Source organism: Oncorhynchus clarkii, chromosome 3 (assembly GCF_045791955.1).
Source record: "Oncorhynchus clarkii lewisi isolate Uvic-CL-2024 chromosome 3, UVic_Ocla_1.0, whole genome shotgun sequence".
Classification (NCBI taxonomy): Eukaryota; Metazoa; Chordata; class Actinopteri; order Salmoniformes; family Salmonidae; genus Oncorhynchus; species Oncorhynchus clarkii.
This window is the reverse complement of record NC_092149.1, coordinates 55929182-55951911: the sequence shown is the minus strand read 5'-3', so window position 1 is coordinate 55951911 and position 22730 is coordinate 55929182. Positions and strand designations below refer to the sequence as shown.

Here is a 22730-nt window from a genome sequence, read left to right as displayed (position 1 = left end):
GCACTGTCAACAAGGCAGGTCCCACAGGCCCTAGTTTTGTCGCACCTAGACGACCGTTCAGTAGGGTGGTCAGGTGCCACAAAGAGGGACATTAATGATATGCATGCAATCTGTCATGGCTCAAAGTGGAAGAGAGATTGACTTCATCACTACTTGTTTTTGTAAGAAGTGTTGAGATGCTGAATGTACCGATCTGTTTGTTTTAAACTACTAGCACACAGCTCGGGACACCCATGCATAACCCACAAGACATGCCACCAGAGGTCTCTTCACAGCCCCAAAGTCCAGAACAGACTATGGGAGGCGCACAGTACTACATAGAGCCATGACTACATGGAACTCTATTCTACATCAGGTAACTGATACAAGCTGTAGAATCAGATAAAAGAAACAGGTAAAAATACACCTTATGGAACAGCGGAGACTCTGAAAAGACACACACACACAGGTACAGACACATACATACACACACAAGCGCAGGCACACGCACTCTACACACACGTACATTGTGATATTGTTGTATGGTGGTATTATACATGTTGTATTGTAGATATGTAGTGGTGTAATAATGTTATATGATGTATTGTTTTATCTTTTGTTTTATATGTAATGTAAGTGCCGTAATGCGTTTGGACCCCAGGAAGAGTAGCTGCTGCCTTGGCAAGTAAAAAAGTATGACTTGTTTAACAAAATCTATTTCTCTGAGCAACTGAATTAGTACGCTCCATATGTGTAACCTCCCAGTCATGTATTGGGTAAAAAAACACCAACGTTTTGGAAACATTGGTGTTTTTTTACCCAATACATGACTAGGGGGTTATACATATGGAGCGTGCGGGTTTATTCTCCATTAGTCAGCACCTCTACACAAAATCATTTTCTTTGGTAGTGCGCCAGCTCATGCTTTCTATTAGACAATTGTATGAGTATAAAATAATATAATTTCCCAATTTTTGTTGGAGCATAGAGTATAGCTCAGTACTTGTGTTATTTGTTTTATACAGTCTATTTTGCTCATATTTGTCAAGGGTGCCACTAATGTTGGACCTGACTGGCTGCATGCGGAACTTTATGTCCGCATTACTTTGTTAAGTGGCAATTCACTGAGGAGAATAATAGCCAAGGATTTCTTCTTTGACAAGTATCTCCTTCACTTCTGCATTTCATTGGGTTGTTGATTCAGGTGTATGAAACCCAAATGAGTGACTGTTTTTTTAATCAAACTTGCTAATATGAGTAATGAAGTAGAGTAAATAATCGTCTCTCTACGTGGCAGTGTGATAGAACTAATACACCGTCCCAAACCGTCAGCACAGTTTCTTTATTAGGAATTGATTTCTCCTCTCCTGAAACAGCTTGCACTGGATCACATTCTCCCTTATAGTGATTTCAGATATAGCGAGCTGCAATCTCGGGTGAGGCAGGCATACAGTAGCAGACTAAATTAGTTTGTCTCCTTTAAATCAAACTGTCTGCTGGAGTTTTGCTTCTTTTTTTTGCCAACACTAGGCTACATACAGAGACTTTTTTTTCACAGCAATTTAATATTTTTAAACAACCAGATCTAACACTAAAATGTATGAACAGAAGCTCCACAGTTGTTAACATCAGTATGAGAGAGAGGAGAGAGCAAAACACAGGGAGAGGGAAAGAGAGAGATAGAGGGGGTAGAGTGAAGGAGGTGGTGAAAGAGACAGACGACTGGAATCGGAAGCGTGATTAATCTGACAACCTTTAGAGCACTGAAAGGTTGGGAATCCTGAGGGAGCGCTGATGTCTGTAGGCCATGGAGGAGAAGCAGAGTGGAGAGCTGAGGAAAGGCCAGGAGTCAAGTGAGGTGTAAATCTACAGGAAGAACATCTCCTCAGGTAAAACCCTTGTCATTGGACAGTCTTCTTGTATATTGACATCAAAGGACTGGGAATGGAAACGGTCACCTCTAACTATAATATAGTGTTTGCTCTGTGGACATGTACTGGATTGGTTTGAGTAAAGTCAAACTCATTAAGGCGATTTATTGACAGGATGCTGACAATGACACTTGCATAATAAGCCAAGTTTACACAGACACTCCTGCTCCAATGACTTTGTCATGACGTTGCCCTCTTTTGGTACAGCGAGCACCATCCCCCTCTCTCTGTCTCCTACACTCAGGCTGCTGCGACCTCAGGTCGTAAATTCCTGGAGGAGATTATCTCCTCATGGCCACAGTATAGAGAGCGAGTGAGTTTTCATAGAGAGAACAAAGGAATTTCTTCCACCTCACAGAACTTGAGGTCCAAACAACATTTATGTTCTGGAGAAGGTATAAAAGATCGGTGAAGAATCCAGCTACGAACTGGTCCATTTGGTACAATTTGTGAAACTCATGGGAGTCAATACGGCCACATTACCATAACGCTGTTTATACAATAGCCTCAGATATGAGGCTTACATCTAATTGTTGTATAAGATGAATGAGTGAGTATGATACTGTTTGTGAAATTGTGTAATGTGATGTTGGACTGTTTAATGAAGGAAACTCCAATTCCCTTTGGAGTTTAACTAAATCAGAGGACCGCCCATGAGCACAGTTATGGTCTGGCGTCCAGGGACAGCCCTTTCTGCTCTTCCGAATAAAACCCCCACGTGAGAATTTCTCAACAGACCATATTTCTCTCAATTATGAGAGGACTAAGATTGAGACTAGCTTACCTCGATAACGAGAGGGCCAAGATTTGAGAGGAGACCGAGCTTAAGGTTTGAGTAGATGGCTGAATCTTTTAACCATATCACGTGGTTAAACTCTTAGACTATCGATACCGACATAATAAGAACAAGTCTTTGATATTAATTACTAGTCTGCAGCTAGGAATTCGGTATCATTGAACGCGAAGACCGACAACCGCCAAAACATCTATCCTATAACGACATGAATGAATGTCACTCTGAACTATCCATTCTAACCACGACAGAGAGAGAGAGAGCGGACAAACTCTCCAACAGAAACAAACTTTTCAACAGAGATCCCGACGACACACTGAGCGTAAATATATATATTGATTGCAATTGTTCCCGAATGAGTGAGCGTTCATGTGCAAAGGATTAGCATTTCAATTGTTATAATTATCAACTGTGTGTTTTCTTATCTCAGTCGAACCCCCACTTCCCTTTTGTACACCAAGCCGCGATGCTGGTTTATCCCACTAGGGAAACTCCGTTATAATTTCCTTGTAACTATCTACTGTTTGTTATGCATTTCTGTGAATTACTTAGTTAGTAAATCAATTATTTTAAGACAATTGATGTATGGATGACTCATAGTGAAGACTGGGTTTGTGCAGATAACCAACAATTTACGACGTTTGGAATGAGACTAACGTGAGGTAAAGAATACGTCATTAATCAGAAGACTAAAGGATCAGATATTAAAATATCTGAAAGTTATATTAGGAAAATTATATCTTTGTAATCTGAATATTTTCCTTGGTGCCCCCTAGTTAATTACAGTTACATGATTAATCAGTTTAATCGGCTAATAATAATTACAGAGAGTTATTTGATAAAGATTCATCTTCAGTTTAATGATGCCAAAGACACGACAACATGGATGTTAAATGAGTCACTGGAAGTGTCTGTCCCAAAAGCATGACTTGCAATGCATATTGAAGGTTGGATATAATGCTTTTTTTTATTATGTCTAAAGGGACAGACAAACATTAATACGTTCACATGATTTAAAGCACAGACTAGTTCATGCTTGCTTTTGTCAAGCTTTATAATTTTCTCTGTGATACATCTCTTTAATAAACGGAGACCTTTGAATAAAAGGTATCAGCACAGAGAGGTGTTTGACCCTTGTAACCCTGCTGGGCAGACTGTGAACTTCTGAGGCTCCTGAAAAGCATCGTCTGATCCTTATTATACCTCAGTGGTCTGATCAGCAAGCTTTAGACGGAGGGAGCAGTAGGTTTGAGGTTTTGCCAGGTCCAAGATGAAACGCAGCGCGCCCCTCTGAAATGGCCTCAAGCGCAGTCCACTGGAATTTGTTGCATATTCATTTCTGTTGCATGATGCAGGGCACAAATAGGTGTCGAGCAAGTCTAATCAGCCGTCGAACATAAAGTTTGTCTCAGCATACACTACACATCCCCTGTCTAATTCCATCAGACCACATCGAGCTAGCAAACAAAGCGATCAAAGCTTTTCTAAAGCGACTGTAAACCAGACATGGCACAATAGCAAGTGAGCAGATTGAGGGAGAACCTCAAGGGAAAGATATCAGAGGCAATTTCTTCAAACAACACTCCATAGTTCTCCCTGACACGAGATCAGTCAGCTTTGGTGCTGAAGTTTCTGGACAAGGTTTGCCTTACTTATTTGCAGGCACACAGTGGTAGACATTTAGTAGCAGAGTAGTTTATAGCAAAGTTCTGCACAGTTAGCAGACAGATCTGTAGTTTGGTTCTACCTGCAGGCATCTGCTACAAGTTTCTGCCCAGACTTCACAGATTCCCGTTCCAAATCCAATCCAATTTTATTGGTCACATACACGTGTTTAGCAGATGTTATTGCAGGTGTAGCGAAATGCTTGTAAAGTTGGTTGACTTGTGAAGTCAGTTCCCTCACCTCAGTAAAGACCATGTTCTTGGGCTAAATGTATACTTTCTTTTTTAGTAGCATGCAATCATGGAGGGGCTGCGGGCTGGCATCATGTCGTTGAGGTTAATTACAGGCAATTAAAAGCCAGTTGGCTGTTGAGCTGACACTGGCTTGGATGAATAGTAGTTTACCGTCTGCACAGATGGGTCCCTGTGTGGAGAGATGGGAGAGGAGGTTGAGATGGAGGAAGAAGGGGCAAGTCTCTGTCACTCTTCCTGTGGTGCTGTGCCAGTCTTTAGGAGAGGCTGATGTCCTTCATACTGCTTTTATCCAGCTTGGTTTAAGGAAGAAATCCTAAAAGAGAGAGGTACTGTGTTGGTAGGTCCTCAGCTACTGTAAAACCGCTATTGTTTGCCAGTAAATAACTCTCTATCTCTCAAATTCTCGATTGCGATAGCAGAAATTGGAGCATATTGTGTTGATAGTGATTGGAATTGAAGTTATAGTAGACAGATAAATCTGACATTTTAATCAGATATTCATCAGATTCAGTAAATATGATGTCTTCCTCATGTGCATAGTGCACAGTTTCTATAAAAGTTTAAACATCCATAAACATCCAGAGCCGCATTACTTCCTCTCAGCCTTATTGGAATTCATATGCTCTTATAGTCCTCTTCCATGTTAATGACCTGTCGTTAGTCTCCGCTCCAGTTGGGTCTTGCTGCAGCTTCTTAGAGGTAGCATTCTGGAGCTGACTGAGATGCAATATGCTTCACATCCATTATTGATCCATGATTAACTGGGGTTCAGCAGGCCTCTCAACTTAAACACTTTAAGTGGGCTGGAAATTCTTGGCACAGGATGTGTCTCTGTCTGCATCCTGGGGGCTTTATGGAACGACGCCAAATTAAAAAATGTTTTATGTCCTTTAATCATTTTCTGTTTACCCAATCACACGTAAACAAATCAACAGGGAGAAATCATCAGCATATGAACAAACTCCAATTATTATCTCTGAAGATTCAAGATAGCAACTGCCAGCTCCACTTGTGATTGCGGATAACGGCTATGTGAAGTGATTATTAAAACAGGACGATGGGCGGTAGCTCGCTGGGCCGACTCACCCCCCTGTCTAAAGTCCTTCTGTGGCGTGCAGGGCCAGTCTCCTTTCTCTCTCGATACTTTGATGCTGATGCACCGTGACACTGATGGTGCACACGGATGACCTTTGAGCGTGCTGGCGTGCTCAGGCAACACTTGCTGCATGTGTTTGTGTCCCTGATACAGGCTAATGAGGATGTGTCTGTCGGCTGTAGCCTGGGCTGGGCGATCCACTCCAGTATGAAGAGTAGAGCCAGGATACAGCTGCTGCCAGCGGGGCTCTAATCACAGCTTACTGCCTGAGACACACTGCCAACTCACCACGGGCGGGAGAGGGTGCTCTGCTCTGCTCACCACCCACTCACTACACTGCACTCTCGTGCACCCATACATACTGACGCCATGGCACATATTTACATCATATGGGGGTGATTGGAGTGTTAGGGTATACTCTCTGAAACCTTTTCCCAACAATATTTGATTTAGTGATAATCATGGTAATCATGATTGATCGTGTCATTGCTGTTAAGTAATTGATGCATAAGGAACAAACAAGTTTTCGTATTACATACATTAGTGTCATTTAATAATAACATGCTATTACTGTGAAGATGCCATGTGTTGCCTGGTGACACAGAAAAACAGACATAAATATTGCTGTTCTATGTTGCTAATATTCAGGGGGTCTTAATATATACAGTGCCTTCAGAAAGTATTCACACCCCTTGAATTTTTAGACATTTTGTTATGTTACAAAGTGGCTTTAAAATGTATTTAATTTTCTTTTTTTTTGTTAATGATCCACACACAATACTCTGTAATGTCAAAGTGGAAGACAAATTATATGTTTTTAAAAAATTATTATTAAAAACTAAACACTCATATATCTTGGTTAGATAAGTATTCATAAGTGAATACATGTTAGAATCACTGTTGGCAACAATTACAGCTGTTAATGTTTTGGGGTAAGTTTCTAAGAGCTTTGCATACATGGATTGTACAATATATGCCTATTATTCTTTTTTAAATTCTTCAACTTCTGTCAAGTTGGGGGTTGATCGTTGCTAGACAGCCATTTTCAAGTCTTGCCATTTATTTTTCAAGACGATTTAAGTAAAAACTGTAACTAGGCCACTCAGGAACATTCAATGTTGTCTTGGTAAGCAACTCCAGTGTATATTTGTCCTTGTGTTTTTGGTTATTTGTCCTGCTGGAAGGTGAATTTGTCTCCCAGTGTCTGTTGGAAAGCAGACTGAACTAGTTCTCCCTCTATAATTTTGCCTGTGCTTAGCACTATTACATTTATTTTTTATCCTATATAACTCCCTAGTCCTTGCCCAAGACAAGCATACCCATAACATGATGCAGCCACCATCATGGTTGAACATATGAAGAGTGGTATTTAGTTAAATGTTCTGATGGACTTTCCCCAAACATAACACTTTGTATTCAGGAGGTAATTACTTTACCACCTTTATTTTGCAGTTTTACTTTAGTGCCTTATTGCAAACAGGATGTATGTTCTGGAATATTTTTATTCTGTACAGGTTTCCTTCTTATCTCTTTGTCATATAGGTTAGTATTGTGTAGTAACTACAATGTTGTTGATCCATCCTCAGTTTTCTCCTATCACAGTCATTATACTTTGTAACTGTTTTAAAATCACCATGGTGAAATCCTTGAGTCTTTCCTTTCTCACCTGCAACTGAGTTCGGAAGGACACCTGTATCTTTATAGTGACTGGGTGTATTGCTACACCATCCAAAGCGTAATTGATCATTTCACCATGCTCAAATAAATATTCAGTGTCTTGCTTTTTTATTTTCACCCATCTACTAATAGGTGCCCGTCTTTGTGAACCATAGGGAAACCTCCCTGGTCTTTGTGGTTGAACCTGTGCTTGAAATTCACTTTTCGACTGAGGGACCTTACAGATAATTGTATGTGTGGGGTACAGAGATGGGGTAGTCATTCCGAAATCATGTTAGCCACTATTATTGCACTCAGAGTGAGTCCATGCAACTTCTTATGTGACTTGTTAAGCACATTTTTACTCCTGTACTTATGTAGGCTTGCCATAAGAAAGGGGTCGAATACTTATTGACTCAATACATTCAGCTTTTCATATGTTTTTCATTTGTAAAAAAAATAAAAAATAATAATAATGTAAAAACAAAATTCTACTTTGGCATTATGGGGTATTGTGTCTAGATCAGTGACACACAATCAGCTAAGTCTAGACCTTCAACAAAGATTTCTAGATTCTTGAATGTTACTTTGTGGTGTATCCTTTCAGACTGTGACTATGGTCATGACAGTGTCATAATCGCAGCACTCTTATTTTTCAAGTGCAGATTTTACAGAACTGACAAGGGAGAAATATAATTTGTTGTAGAATACAAGGAACAGGACATCCTCCTCAGAATACCTAAAACAATGACTACACGAGACTGTACCATTGGTTAAAAAACTGGGCCATGAGTGTGTGCATGCGTGTATACCTGCGTACGTACAACCCTGCATGTGCATACGTCTGTTTACCTGTGTGTGTGTGTGTGTGTGTGTGTGTGTGTGTGTGTGTGTGTGTGTGTGTGTGTGTGTGTGTGTGTGTGTGTGTGTGCGTGTGGAGGACCTGAAAAGCCGAGCAGCTTTGGAATCAGTGTGAAGTCTCAGCGGCACATCCCACTTTATCCGGCCAGTCTGCTCTCCCGGGTCACATCCGAATGCGGCCCCATTAAATATTCACTGGCACTCAGAGGACATCACCTTAGGGGAGGCCTGCCCAGCCAACACCTGCCCCAGCCCTTCACTGCTCTCTACCTCAGGCTGCCTTGACATACCGACCTGGAGTTTGGGAGTGTGATGTTTTTCCTTTGAAGTTGTCAGAAAGCCTTGTGTTGATAGAGCAGCTGTGGAATTTGTGTAAATAGACAGCCCTCTTTGCAATGTAAAGTGAAGAAAACATATCAGGTGTCTCTTCAAAAGTGTATTTATTTATTTTGACTATTTCATACATACAGTACCAGTCAAAAGTTTAGACACACCTACTCATTACCAGGTTTTTCTTTATTTTTACTATTTTATATAATGTAGAATAATAGTGAAGACATACAAACTATGAAATAACACAAATGGAATCATGTAGTAACCAAAAAAGTGTTAAACAAATCAAAATATATTTTCTATTTGAGATTCTTAAATGTAGCCACCCTTTTCCTTGATGACAGCTTTGCACACTCTTGGCATTCTGTCAACCAGCCTCGTGAGGTAGTCACCTGGAATGCATTTCAATTAACAGGTGTGCCTTGTTAAGTTAATTTGTGGAATTTCTTTCGTTTTTAATGCGTTTGAGCCATTCAGTTGTGTTGTGACAAGGTAGGGGTGGTATACAGAAGATAGCCCTACTTGGTAAAAGACCAAGTCCATATTACGGCGAGAACAGCTCAAATAAGCAAAGAGAAATGAAGGTCAGTCAATCTGGAAAATTTCAAGAACTTTTAAAGTTTCTTCAAGTGCAGTCACAAAAACCATCAAGCGCTGTTATGAAACTGGCTCTCATTGGGACCGCAATAGGAAAGGAAGACACAGAGTTACCTCTGCTGCAGAGGATTAGTTCATTAGAGTTACCAGCCTCAGAAATTGCAGCCCAAATAAATGCTTCACAGAGTTCAAGTAACAGACACATTTCAACATCAACTGTTCAGAGGAGACAATGTGAATTAGGCCTTCATGGTCAAATTCATGGTCAAAGGGACACCAATAATAGGAAGAGACTTGTTTGGGCCAAGAAACACGAGCAATGGACATTAGACCAGTGGAAATCTGTCCTTTGGTCTGATGAGTCCAAATTTGAGATTTTGGGTTCCAACCGCCGTGTCTTTGTGAGACGCAGAGTAGGTGAATGGATGGTTCCCACCGTGAAGCATGGAGGAGGAGGTGTGATGGTGTTAGGGTGCTTTGCTGGTGACTATGTCCATGATTTATTTAGAATTCAAGGCACACTTAACCAGCATGTCTACCACAGCAGTCTGCAGTGATACACCATCCCATCTGGTTTGAGCTTAGTGGGACTATCATTTGTTTGTTTTTTAACAGGACCATGACACAAAACACACCTCCAGGCTGTGTAAAGGCTATTTGACCAAGGAGAGTGATGGAGTGTGGCATTAGATAACCTGGTCTCCATAATCACCTGACCTCAACCCAATTGAGATGGAAAAGCAGCCAAAAAGTGCTCAGCATATGTGGGAACTCCTTGAAGACTGTTGTAAAAGCATTCCTCATGATGTTGTTTGAGAGAATGCCAAGAGTGTAAAAAGCTGTCATCAAGGCAAAGGGTGGCTACTTGTTAGAGTCTCAAATATATTTAGATATTTTTAACACTTTTTTGGTTACTACATTCCATATGTGTTATTTCATAGTTTGGATGTCTTCTCTATTATTCTACATTATATAAAATAGTAAAAATAAAGAAAAACCTGGTAATGAGTAGGTGTGTCTAAACTTTTGTATGTATGTTTTGTATGTATGTTTTGCCATTTGGAGCTCGTGTATTTAAAAAAAAAAGTTTTTACCTTTATTTAACTAGGTATCGTGGAATTCTAGTACTGTATATGATTTCGACTGCCTACATATCGTTTTATTATGATTCCTACTGCCTACATACATTTTTATTGAGTAGGTTGCAGAGTATGTTTCTCAACATCATTTTGACAATGTTTTCACTCTATACTACATTTCTTACTGCTATGGATTTTTCCAGCACGTTCTCCAATTTTACTGTAGCCTGTACTGAGTTCCTCTCCTTTGAATGTCCTTAAGTTGGCACTGCAGGAAACTGATTAATTGAAAAAATGTTTTATGTTCAGTGGCTGTCCCTAGGCTTACAATGATTGAGGAGATAGTCCCTCTCTGTAAGAGAGGCAGTGATGTGTATAAAAATAATATCTTTCATTTAACAGCTCTCCTCTCCAAAGTGCTACTGGAATTTCTCCTCTAAAACATAGAGCTTAGTTTGGTAGACAACTGATGGGTAAAGCACTTGATTAGGACTGCAAAAGACTTCTGTCAAAAACACTTTCTCCTCATTCCGATAAGCCAGAACATTGAGGAATGGATCTGATAGGTTTTATATACATCATTGGTCAACTAGGTTTTTGCTTCAGGTTATTTCTGATGACTAGACATGCTCATGATCAAATAGTACAACCTTAGGTGAGTTGTAAATCACCCATAACTCTGTTGATATTCCCCTACCATTGACACGATAAATCACTTTTGTGTTCAAGGACAATAGGGAAAAAGCCCTCTGATAATCTCTCTAAAGTTTCAGTTTGGTAATTAGCGTCCAACCTTGAAGTGCGATACACAGTCACAAAAGTCACCATCTGTCAGTACAATGCTGCGTGGGCCTGTGTGATGTTGATGTGTTCGTAGCTCTCTGACTGTGTCTGTTTTGGCTGCAGGGACTTCTACTACATAACCATGCTGCGTGACCCCGTCTCCCGCTACCTGAGCGAGTGGAAGCACGTGCAGCGAGGTGCCACCTGGAAGACCTCCCTGCACATGTGTGACGGGCGCTCGCCCACACAGGACGAACTGCCCACCTGCTACAGCGGGGACGACTGGTCGGGCGTCACCCTAACCGAGTTCATGGACTGCCCGTCCAACCTGGCCAACAACCGACAGGTGCGCATGCTGGCCGACCTCAACCTGGTAGGCTGCTACAACCTGTCCTCCATGAACGAGAGCGATCGCAACCACATCCTGCTGGGCAGCGCCATGAACAACCTGAAGAACATGGCCTTCTACGGACTGACAGAGTTCCAGCGCAAGACGCAGTACCTGTTTGAGCGGACGTTCAGCCTGCGCTTCATCGCCGCCTTCACTCAGATCAACAGCACGCGCGCCGCCAACGTGGACCTGAGCGAAGCTGTGCGCCGTCGCATCGAGGAGCTCAACTATCTGGACGTGCAGCTGTACGAGTATGCCAAGGACCTGTTCCTCCAGCGCTTCCAATACACCCGCCAGCGCGAGCACCAGGCGGAGCGATTGAAGAGGCGTGAGGAGCGCCGATGGCTTCGGGAGCAGAGGGAGCAGAGCAGGGCCTCACTCCCCAGACGCCGGGGGTACGGGGGCGGAGGCGACCTGGCCACGACCACTGAAGACTACACCAGCCAGGTGGCCCGCTGGTGAGGTCTTACCCTGGCCACGCACACAGAGAGAGGTCACTGGTGATCACCTCCAGAATCATCTCACATGGTACTCTTTCTCTCTCTGCCTCAGTCAATCTCTCTCTATCGCTCTATCTTTTTCTGTCTACTATCTCTATCTTTATCTCTTTCTCAGCTTCAGTGTGATCCTAGCGCTCTGCTAAAGTTTCTTTCTGGTTATGAAACTGCCAAGTCTGTGAGTCAGTATCACAGAAGCTCTGCCTTGGAGTGCCCTTTGGTGTCTTAGATCTTCAAATGGATGGTTTAATGTATTTATTTGTAATGAATTGTTTTGCTGCTCCTTTGCTTTCCTGCCTCTTAGTCATGGTTATTTATTATCATGTAGATTATGATAACTATTTAAAGGCAGTAAGTTAAGCTTAAAGAAGACACAATCAAAAGACGCTGCTAGCAAATACATTTTTATTGGGACTCAATGTCAAGGGGTGGATATCAATCAGTGTTTTTTTGTTGCGACTGGCAGGAATATAGTAGTTCAACAGAAAACAATATAAAAGTGCTGATTCTCGCATGTCATGTGTCCATATTATATCTGAGAGACGGTTTGAGGATGGAGAGTTACTTCCAAAAGAAATGATGAGAGCCAAAGTACACCGACTTAGAAAATATTTGTCTTTGTTTACGTAGCTAATGTTTTCTGAATGGGACCTTGCAAATTGACAACTTCTCAGAAATAAGATAATGTATTGAGTTTCATTTTATCATGGCAGTTTCAATTATATTTACATTTCCCTCACACAAATATAGTGTAGTTGTAGTCAGTCATTATAATGTCAGATGTTTTGATTATGATGCAAAAATGTTTTCTAGGGTGCAATATTCAGTAGAGTTTGTCTACATGCAACACCTTTCAAGTTTCAACTCGGAGGAACTGCTGTTTCTGTTCATCCACTATCTGTGTGTTGGAATGTGAAGTCAATCATAAACTCACAAAGAGAGGATTACCCTGAAGAAAACCAGCCTGATTTCTATTCTGCACTGACCAGACTTACCACATTCAGCTTTCACATTACAAATGGAAAGAACTCCTCAAGGAAGATTTTTCAAAAATGTTAAGCTTGGATTGTTTAAGTAGTCTTCTCCAGAAGGTAAAGATAACCAATAGGTAAATGCTCTAGGTGAGGGCTGAGGAGCCAGGTCAGTGTGGTTGGTGTGTGGACTGACTGTCAATGAGGTGATCAGCATTCGGCCCTCGTGCTCACCCCGTCACACTCCGTGGTTTAACATGTTTGTGGAGCCCACGCCAACGGCTTTGTGGGCTGTGAGGGGGGTTCTAATGCTACCAGAATAACAGCCTGAGATGACACGGTAGCAGAATACAGTAGTTTCCTGTAGTAGGAAGGAGATGAAATGTACCACATCTAGTTTCATGTCTGATTGTCCCCCTCAAAACACAGGTAACTTCTGAATGAACATTAAACAAACTTGAACGTATCAAACGAGATTCATCTAATTGTTATGGTTGAATTACTTACAGATGGCTGTGATGATGATGATGTCATGTTAGATTAAATAATGGATTTGCTATTCTGATCTGTTGTTCTGTTGTGAACATTTCAACTCTCCAATGACAATATTTTTTTAATAAAAATATGAATTTGCTGCTGCTTTAATTTTCACATTTATCCTGTTTTTACTTGATTTTTTCAGAAGATGTTGGTCTGTCTGATCACCGAGCACAGCTTTGGTCCATTAACCTTAACCGATGAGTGGAAGTTTTTGTTGTTTAAGTAAGTTTGTATCCAGTTAGTTGATTGACTGTAATGTAATAGTAACCATTATCACAGTTTGAGTTGGTATCCCTAATCCAGATTAGGCCTGCTCTTGGACTAAAAAACCTGCTAAATGGAAAAGCTCTATTGAAAATTATTTTTCATTCAGGAATATGCAGCATCTGTTTGCAGGAAACTGTTTTTTGTTTTTGTTTTAAGTAATTGTTCAAGCTATACAATTTTTGGAGTGTGTGTGCGTGCTTACCATTATTGTATATTGATCACAAGTTTGCCTGCAATTTCAGTGAGCCAACACACCATGTTTATACATTGCCCCAGCATTTTCAAACCAACATTATGGATACAATACCAAGTTTTATTTTGGGGGGGAAGTGGAATGTGCTGTGAAGCAATCTCCCCGATGAAAAAAAAACTGCTTATATTCATGTAGTTGTTATCTGCTCAAACTTACGGTAGTGTGATGTGTATATTGACGCAAAATCTGAAAAGTCTGAAATGAGTATTTCAAACCTATTATCCTTATCAGACCTCAGTGTAAATATAGCGATGAAATCAAGCCTAAAAAGAGAATGTCACACTAGATATTGTACTGCCATCCCCAAAGCCCTGTGACATGCCATGTTGTGAAAGAGGGATTTGAAGGAACTTCAACTGCCACTCAACTTAAGTGCACATCTTTGAAAAACAGGTCATCTTGCATTTATTTATTGCAAACAAGAGAGCTTGTCTAAAAGGAAAAAGGTTATAATACCATCACACGAGGGAGAACTTTCTACATGTATGTATCTGTATGTTCCTGTTCAAATTGTTGTGTATGAAAAGGACAGTCTTGATGCCATTTGATGTCTTATATTTTATCAGCGATGTTCTTGTCAGGTCTGCAAGGCTGGGTGAATACTACTTCAGATATTAGAAATAAATGCATCGAACAAACATGACCCTTTTCTGTCTGGAATCATTGGTATGAAGCCATAGACATTAGGAGAGTTATCCAGCGACATTTAACCGCATTCATGAGGTCTTGACCTTTAAAATGCAATACAAGCACTAGCTTCGTCCGTGTTAGCAAACAGCCCAGATAAACACAGTCCCAGGTCAGGTGACCAGGCGTCCAACATGTATCTTCATCAGTAGGTCATGCACTGTCGAAATTAAACTTGTTTACGTGAATTATTAGCATTGGTTGTGTTTGCAAGATTTTGGCCTGTATTTTCTCCATCAATATTTTCATAACCGTGCATCATAACGAAGTGTGGTATAGTGGATGTGTTTCACTTCATGTGTGTGTCTGTCTCCTGAGGATTACATTTCAATGAGATATATTATATGCATTGTAAAACACGAACATTAGGCAGAAAGGAGAGGACCATTGAGAAGAACACTAGTTTTTAAAGGAAATATTCAAGTTCCTTTCCTGTTGCTATAGTGAGATTATTACTAAGGGAGAAATAAGGGAACAAGGGAGAATAATTCAGAATGTTCTGGTCCAGAAATAGCAGTTTATATATACAGGTATATGCACTGTACAATCATCAGTCTCTTTCATTTGCTGTTATTCAGCAGTGACAAGGGAAGGACATATTGGTCTGCTTACAAGACACTAATTGGACTATTACCTGCCTAATACAAGCTTCTCTCTATGCAGGAAATTGCCCTGACTCTCAACATAGTGCAGTTAAGAAGTTGAATGAATGAAGACTCATCTTCTTTCAAAAAGCTCATTCATTTTATTGCAAAAAAAAAGTGGAACCACCAGACAGGAACCACCAGACAGACAGACAGACAGACTCTACTGTCTAGTCTACTCCCGGCAGATCCCGCTTATTTCCTCCTAGCTGTGGTATGAGGAAGGAAAATGACTCATACCCACAAACAAGGAGAATAGCTTCTCAGACAGGTACCATAAAATGTACTGTATTATTGTATATGCTCCTGCTTTGTGGTACCAATCCTACTGGGTTTGTTTGAGGAAGTTCAGATGTCTGGATTATTATTGTCTACAGACAGGCACCTTTAGTGAAATGTGAAATCACTGTTGATGTTTTACTGTTGGCTGATGTGAACAAACAGTTGTCCACCTCCACAAACGGATCGTTACACTATCAGGATATAATGTCATGTAAAACCCATTGTCGTACATATATACTGTATTTCTTCCCTAAATAACTGATTATTATTATTCTATTGTGAAAGGTTTCTGAGCTTTTCTACTAATCGTGCCCCACTCGAGTGCTAGCCGTATGAAAGGAAAAGGTTCACATCTGTTCTAAGCAATCACCTGCAGCGAAGTCTGATATTCTTATTAAATCTATGACTCTCTAGCTAGATCATAGATGACAGTGTTCTATCCTCAGTCCAATGTTTTGAGACAATATTTGAGTCCAATATTGTAAGTCTTCTCTGTTCTTAAATGTGATGTTCTGGTGCCTCTAGGGCCATTCAGAAAGATGATTGAGGATCTTATTAATGATGAATGTGTTTGCATTTGATGAAGCTGTTTTTCTTTCTGCTTCCGTTTTGTATTTATATTTTGATGTGGGTTTTTTCTGTAATTTATGTAATTCAGGGCTCATCTGTAAAAGAGACATTGGTCTCAGTATGACCCCCCTGATAAAATAAAGGTTAAATCAAATCAAATAAAAGTCCAATATTTACTGACAGTGATTAACACGTTTAATTGTTAACATGATTATATGTTGTATGATTGTACAGCTTGTTATAATGCAATGTATTGTCAATTAAAGACTGACCCAGAAACATAGCATTTCCCTACTGAATCCAGTCTACTCAAGATAAGAGCACCCTGCTGTGATTTATCTTGCACGGCAGTTGACAGAACCAGTTTTATGGCAAAAAACATTTAGACAATATCAGTAACGTTCAGAAACATGGTCACCCTAGAAAGACAGCACCTAATAAAGTTACTCAAAGGCGAGCAGTGCGTTATTAGTAAGTTACTAAGTTAGTAAGTAGTAAAGAGGACATAGTTATTTTTGTCAACACCAAAAAATAGACTTCTGTGTTTTGAAATGAAGTAAATCAACCATATGTATATAAAATGTTGTGTAGTATTTTGACTCAGCTCTTTAGCACGTTAGCCTGTGACATACTGTTTCTGCCTGGTTGGCCGATCACTGCCACCATGATGGGCCTCTTGGTCTTGAGAAACTGGGGTCTCCAGCGGAGGAGGCCAAGGACCGCCTGGTGGAACCTGTCTCCAGCCAGAGTGTACAGAGCCAGGTTGAAGAAGGTGTTGAGCCCTGCCAGGGGTCTGGAGATGGTGTAGGCTGCATTGACCCCTATCAGCAGCATACAGGGCACCGGCCTTTGGGTTTCCATCTGGGTGTACACCCGCAGGGCACGGAGGATGTGGAAGGGTGTGAAGCATAGCACAAACACAACCAGGATCAGCACAGTCATCCTGCGGGCACGCACCCTGTTCGGACGGCCCTCATGTGGCCCGCCGGCCAGCTCACATGCAACACGGATGTAACTCAGGCACACCACCACTAGGGGGAGTAGGTAGCCCAGGACAGTGAGTAGCCAGCCATAGACCCACACCTCTTCTGGATCATTACTAGCAAAATCCAGGCATGACGTCATATTGTTCTCAGTCTTCTTCACAGTGATCATGTGGACCATGGGTATAATCTCCAACACAGATATGAACCACACAGCCAGGCAGGCGATCACACCCCAGCTCGTCCTCTGCACCTGGGCTGCCCTCAGTGGGTGGACCACGACCACATAGCGGAACACACTCAGGCAGGTGAGGAAGAGGATGCTGCCGTACAGGTTGAAGTGGAAGCTAAAGCGAACAATGCGACACATGGCCTCGCCCATGATCCAGTCATCGTGGATGTAGTAGTGGACCAGGAAGGGCAGACACAGAACATACAGGAGGTCTGCCAAGGCAAGGTTCACCATGATGATGCTGCTGCTCTTCCATGGGCGCAGCCTGACCACGTAGATGATGATTGAGGTGATGTTACCCACAAGCCCCACTACAAATATGATCCCATACATGATCGGAAGGTAGGATCTCTTTATGTAGTCATCCACTGGAAAACATTCAGGAGTCTTATTATCCCTGTCTTCGCTAGCCATGGTTGTGTTGTGTGAGCCAACAAAATGTCCTAAGACAAACACAAGTGGAGATTGCTCATGCTATTACAATAAAAATCATAGAAAGAAATAGAGAATCATAGAAAGAAATTGGATGAGGAAAATGCATCTGTTCTTACTATTAGCTGCAATGCTGCTCCAGTATCTGTGTGTCACTTCTGAATTTCCTGATTCTTCAGGCAGCAGTCAGTTTGAACAGCATCCCAGAGCCCTCCCCCAAAGAATGTGTAGCGCGCCCATTAGTTCTTCAGCAGGATGCATTAGGTGTCCTTGCAGCTTTAGAGGTATCAAAGATCTACTCTAACTAAGCCCACATGAATCAGTAGTAGTCATTAATACAGTACAGTTGTGATTTGACACAATGGTTAGATTACTTGAGATTGGTGGGTTTAAATAGAAAGTAGAGAATTATACCATTACAACCTCATTGAGAGTGATTTTAGGTCACACATTAAACCAAATTGTGCAACATCTTACTTTGACATGTTTTATGTAAATCATTGTGATTAAATGCAGTTGTTGTTTTTAAGAATTCCCTGATCCCACATTCCTGGAAGATGTGTCACCCCTGTCTGCTTGACTGAGGACACAAACAGCAGACATACCTTCACCTCTAAGTTATTGTTCAACTAAGAATGATCACATAGAATGTCCTTTCATTTCCTTATTAGACAGCCTGGTCTCATAGACTAGACATAATATTGTAAACATAAATCCGGGAGAATCAAATTAGATGGCTACTTAAGGCAAAAACAATATAAGGTGGTTGGGTGGGCGTACAACGCAAATGTCTAGCAACCCCAATGGTTGGGAGAATCTCATCACGGACAACTTTTGCATTTTAGCTAATCGGCAACTTTTCAACTACTTACAACTTTTTAGCTACTTTGCAACTACTCAACATGCTAGCCAGCCCTTCCCTTAACCTTAACCTGAACCCTTTTAGCTATTCCTTCCCCTGTACAACATTAACGTCTAGTATCCCAAAGGTTGCGAGTTCAAATCTCATTACGGACAACTTTAGCAACTTTTCAACTACTTACTACTTTTTTTTAGCTACTTTACAACTACTTAGTATATTAGCTAACCCTTCCCCTAACATTAACCCTTTTAGCTAACCCTTCCCCAACCCTAGCCTTAGCCCTTTTAGTTAGCCTTAACCCTAACCTTAACCCTTTAACCTAACCCTAAGCCCTAGCCTAGCTAACATTAGCCAGCTAGCTAACATTAGTCACCTAGCCACCTAACTAGAATTCGTAACATATTGTAAGTTTTTAAAATTCGTAACATATAATATGAATTGTAATTTTTAACACCATACGAAACGGAATTCGAAACATATCATACTAAATGGAGTGTCTCGTATTCACATACATAATAATATGACATTTTCTGAGACCAGGTTGCAGCCACCGAATAGGCCTACCACAGAAGGGAAATACTATTTTCATGCCACTTTGATACCGAAGTGACTTAGCAAAAATGCTCTCCTAACCTGCTACAAAAATCACTTTGTATCGAAGTGGCGTGAAAAGAGTGTGTACACCACAGAAAGCCAACAGTTGTCAAATCAAATCAAATCAAATCAAATTTATTTATATAGCCCTTCGTACATCAGCTGATATCTCAAAGTGCTGTACAGAAACCCAGCCTAAAACCCCAAACAGCAAGCAATGCAGGTGTAGAAGCACGGTGGCTAGGAAAAACTCCCTAGAAAGGCCAAAACCTAGGAAGAAACCTAGAGAGGAACCAGGCTATGTGGGGTGGCCAGTCCTCTTCTGGCTGTGCCGGGTGGAGATTATAACAAAACATGGTCAAGATGTTCAAATGTTCATAAATGACCAGCATGGTCGAATAATAATAAGGCAGAATAGTTGAAACTGGAGCAGCAGCACAGTCAGGTGGACTGGGGACAGCAAGGAGTCATCATGTCAGGTATTCCTGGGGCATGGTCCTAGGGCTCAGGTCCTCCGAGAGAGAGAAAGAAAGAGAGAATTAGAGAGAGCATATGTGGGATGGCCAGTCCTCTTCTGGCTGTGCCGGGTGGAGATTATAACAGAACATGGCCAAGATGTTCAAATGTTCATAAATGACCAGCATGGTCGAATAATAATGAGGCAGAACAGTTGAAACTGGAGCAGCAGCACAACCAGGTGGACTGGGGACAGCAAGGAGTCATCATGTCAGGTAGTCCTGGGGCATGGTCCTAGGGCTCAGGTCCTCCGAGAGAGAGAAAGAGAGAAGGAGAGAATTAGAGAACGCACACTGAGATTCACACAGGACACCGAGTAGGACAGGAGAAGTACTCCAGATATAACAAACTGACCCTAGCCCCCCGACACATAAACTACTGCAGCATAAATACTGGAGGCTGAGACAGGAGGGGTCAGGAGACACTGTGGCCCACTCCGAGGACACCCCCGGACAGGGCCAAACAGGAAGGATATAACCCCATCCACTTTGCCAAAGCACAGGCCCACACCACTAGAGGGATATCTTCAACCACCAACTTACCATCCTGAGACAAGGCTGAGTATAGCCCACAAAGACCTCCGCCACAGCACAACCCAAGGGGGGGGGGGGGGGGGCGCCAACCCAGACAGGATGACCACATCAGTGACTCAACCCACTCAGGTGACGCACCCCCTCCAGGGACGGCATGAGAGAGCCCCAGTAAAGCCAGTGACTCAGCCCCTGTAATAGGGTTAGAGGCAGAGAATCCCAGTGGAAAGAGGGGAACCGGCCAGGCAGAGACAGCAAGGGCGGTTCGTTGCTTCAGAGCATTTCCGTTCACCCTCCCACTCCTGGGCCAGACTACACTCAATCATATGACCCACTGAAGAGATGAGTCTTCAGTAGAGACTTAAAGGTTGAGACCGAGTTTGCGTCTCTGACATGGGTAGGCAGACCGTTCCATAAAAATGGAGCTCTATAGGAGAAAGCCCTGCCTCCAGCTGTTTGCTTAAAAATTCTAGGGACAATTAGGAGGCCTGCGTCTTGTGACCGTAGCGTACGTGTAGGTATGTACGGCAGGACCAAATCAGAGAGATAGGTAGGAGCAAGCCCATGTAATGCTTTGTAGGTTAGCAGTAAAACCTTGAAATCAGCCCTTGCTTTGACAGGAAGCCAGTGTAGAGAGGCTAGCACTGGAGTAATATGATCAAATTTTTTGGTTCTAGTCAGGATTCTAGCAGCCGTATTTAGCACTAACTGAAGTTTATTTAGTGCTTTATCCGGGTAGCCGGAAAGTAGAGCATTGCAGTAGTCTAACCTGGAAGTGACAAAAGCATGGATTAATTTTTCTGCATCATTTTTGGACAGAAAGTTTCTGATTTTTGCAATGTTACGTAGATGGAAAAAAGCTGTCCTTGAAATGGTCTTAATATGTTCTTCAAAAGAGAGATCAGGGTCCAGAGTAACGCCGAGGTCCTTCACAGTTTTATTTGAGACGACTGTACAACCATTAAGATTAATTGTCAGATTCAACAGAAGATCTCTTTGTTTCCTGGGACCTAGAACAAGCATCTCTGTTTTGTCCGAGTTTAAAAGTAGAAAGTTTGCAGCCATCCACTTCCTTATGTCTGAAACACATTCTTCTAGCAAGGGCAATTTTGGGGCTTCACCATGTTTAATTGAAATGTACAGCTGTGTGTCATCCGCATAGCAGTGAAAGTTAACATCATGTTTTCGAATAACATCCCCAAGAGGTAAAATATATAGTGAAAACAATAGTGGTCCTAAAACGGAACCTTGAGGAACTTCAGGAAGGCAGTGAATTGTTGCGCAACAGCCTTTTCTAAAAATTTTGAGAGGAATGGAAGATTCGATATAGGCCGATAGTTTTTTATATTTTCTGGGTCAAGGTTTGTCTTTTTCAAGAGAGGCTTTATTACTGCCACTTTTAGTGAGTTTGGTACACATCCGGTGGATAGAGAGCCGTTTATTATGTTCAACATAGGAGGGCCAAGCACAGGAAGCAGCTCTTTCAGTAGTTTAGTTGGAATAGGGTCCAGTATGCAGCTTGAAGGTTTAGAGGCCATGATTATTTTCATCATTGTGTCAAGAGATATAGTACTAAAACACTTGAGCGTCTCTCTTGATCCTAGGTCCTGGCAGAGTTGTGCAGACTCAGGACAACTGAGCTTTGAAGGAATACGCAGATTTAAGGAGGAGTCCATAATTTGCTTTCTAATAATCATAATCTTTTCCTCAAAGAAGTTCATGAATTTATCACTGCTAAAGTGAAAGTCATCCTCTCTTGGGGAATGCTGCTTTTTAGTTAGCTTTGCGACAGTATCAAAAAGGAATTTCGGATTGTTCTTATTTTCCTCAATTAAGTTAGAAAAATAGGATGATCGAGCAGCAGTAAGGGCTCTTCGGTACTTCACAGTACTGTCTTTCCAAGCTAGTCGGAAGACTTCCAGTTTGGTGTGGCGCCATTTCCGTTCCAATTTTCTGGAAGCTTGCTTCAGAGCTCGGGTATTTTCTGTGTACCAGGGAGCTAGTTTCTTATGATAAATGTTTTTAGTTTTTAGGGGTGCAACTGCATCTAGGGTATTGCGCAAGGTTAAGTTGAGTTCCTCAGCTAGGTGGTTAACTGATTTTTGTCCTCTGGCGTCCTTGGGTAGACAGAGGGAATCTGGAAGGACATCAAGGAATCTTTGTGTTGTCTGTGAATTTATAGCACGACTTTTGATGATCCTTGGTTGGGGTCTGAGCAGATTATTTGTTGCAATTGCAAACGTAATAAAATGGTGGTCCGATAGTCCAGGATTATGAGGAAAAACATTAAGATCCACAACATTTATTCCATGGGACAAAACTAGGTCCAGCGTATGACTGTGACAGTGAGTGGGTCCAGAGACATGTTGGACAAAACCCACTGAGTCGATGATGGCTCCGAAAGCCTTTTGGAGTGGGTCTGTGGACTTTTCCATGTGAATATTAAAGTCAC

At 41.7% G+C, this 22730-nt stretch overlaps 2 protein-coding genes across 2 annotated transcripts in view; one reads left to right on the top strand and one right to left on the bottom strand.

The window, feature by feature from the left end:
• The window catches only part of LOC139406039 (heparan-sulfate 6-O-sulfotransferase 3-B-like), a 105439-nt gene extending 93559 nt beyond the window's left edge, over positions 1–11880 (top strand). The window contains exon 2 of the mRNA XM_071148504.1: positions 11151–11880. Within this exon, the coding sequence (XP_071004605.1) occupies positions 11151–11880 (730 nt within the window). The remainder of the gene's footprint in view (positions 1–11150) is intronic.
• A 4536-nt stretch (positions 11881–16416) lies between these two features.
• LOC139406038 (2-oxoglutarate receptor 1) lies at positions 16417–17758 on the bottom strand. Its single transcript, XM_071148503.1, has one exon. It carries the CDS (start codon positions 17756–17758, stop codon positions 16730–16732), a length of 1029 nt encoding a protein of 342 aa, XP_071004604.1. The 3' UTR covers positions 16417–16729.
• Positions 17759–22730: the final 4972 nt, after the last annotated feature.

What these genes read in the sequence shown, in the direction of transcription:
- LOC139406038 (XM_071148503.1), bottom strand. Translation starts at nt 17,758, where the DNA reads ATGGCTAGCGAAGACAGGGATAATAAGACTCCTGAATGTTTTCCAGTG.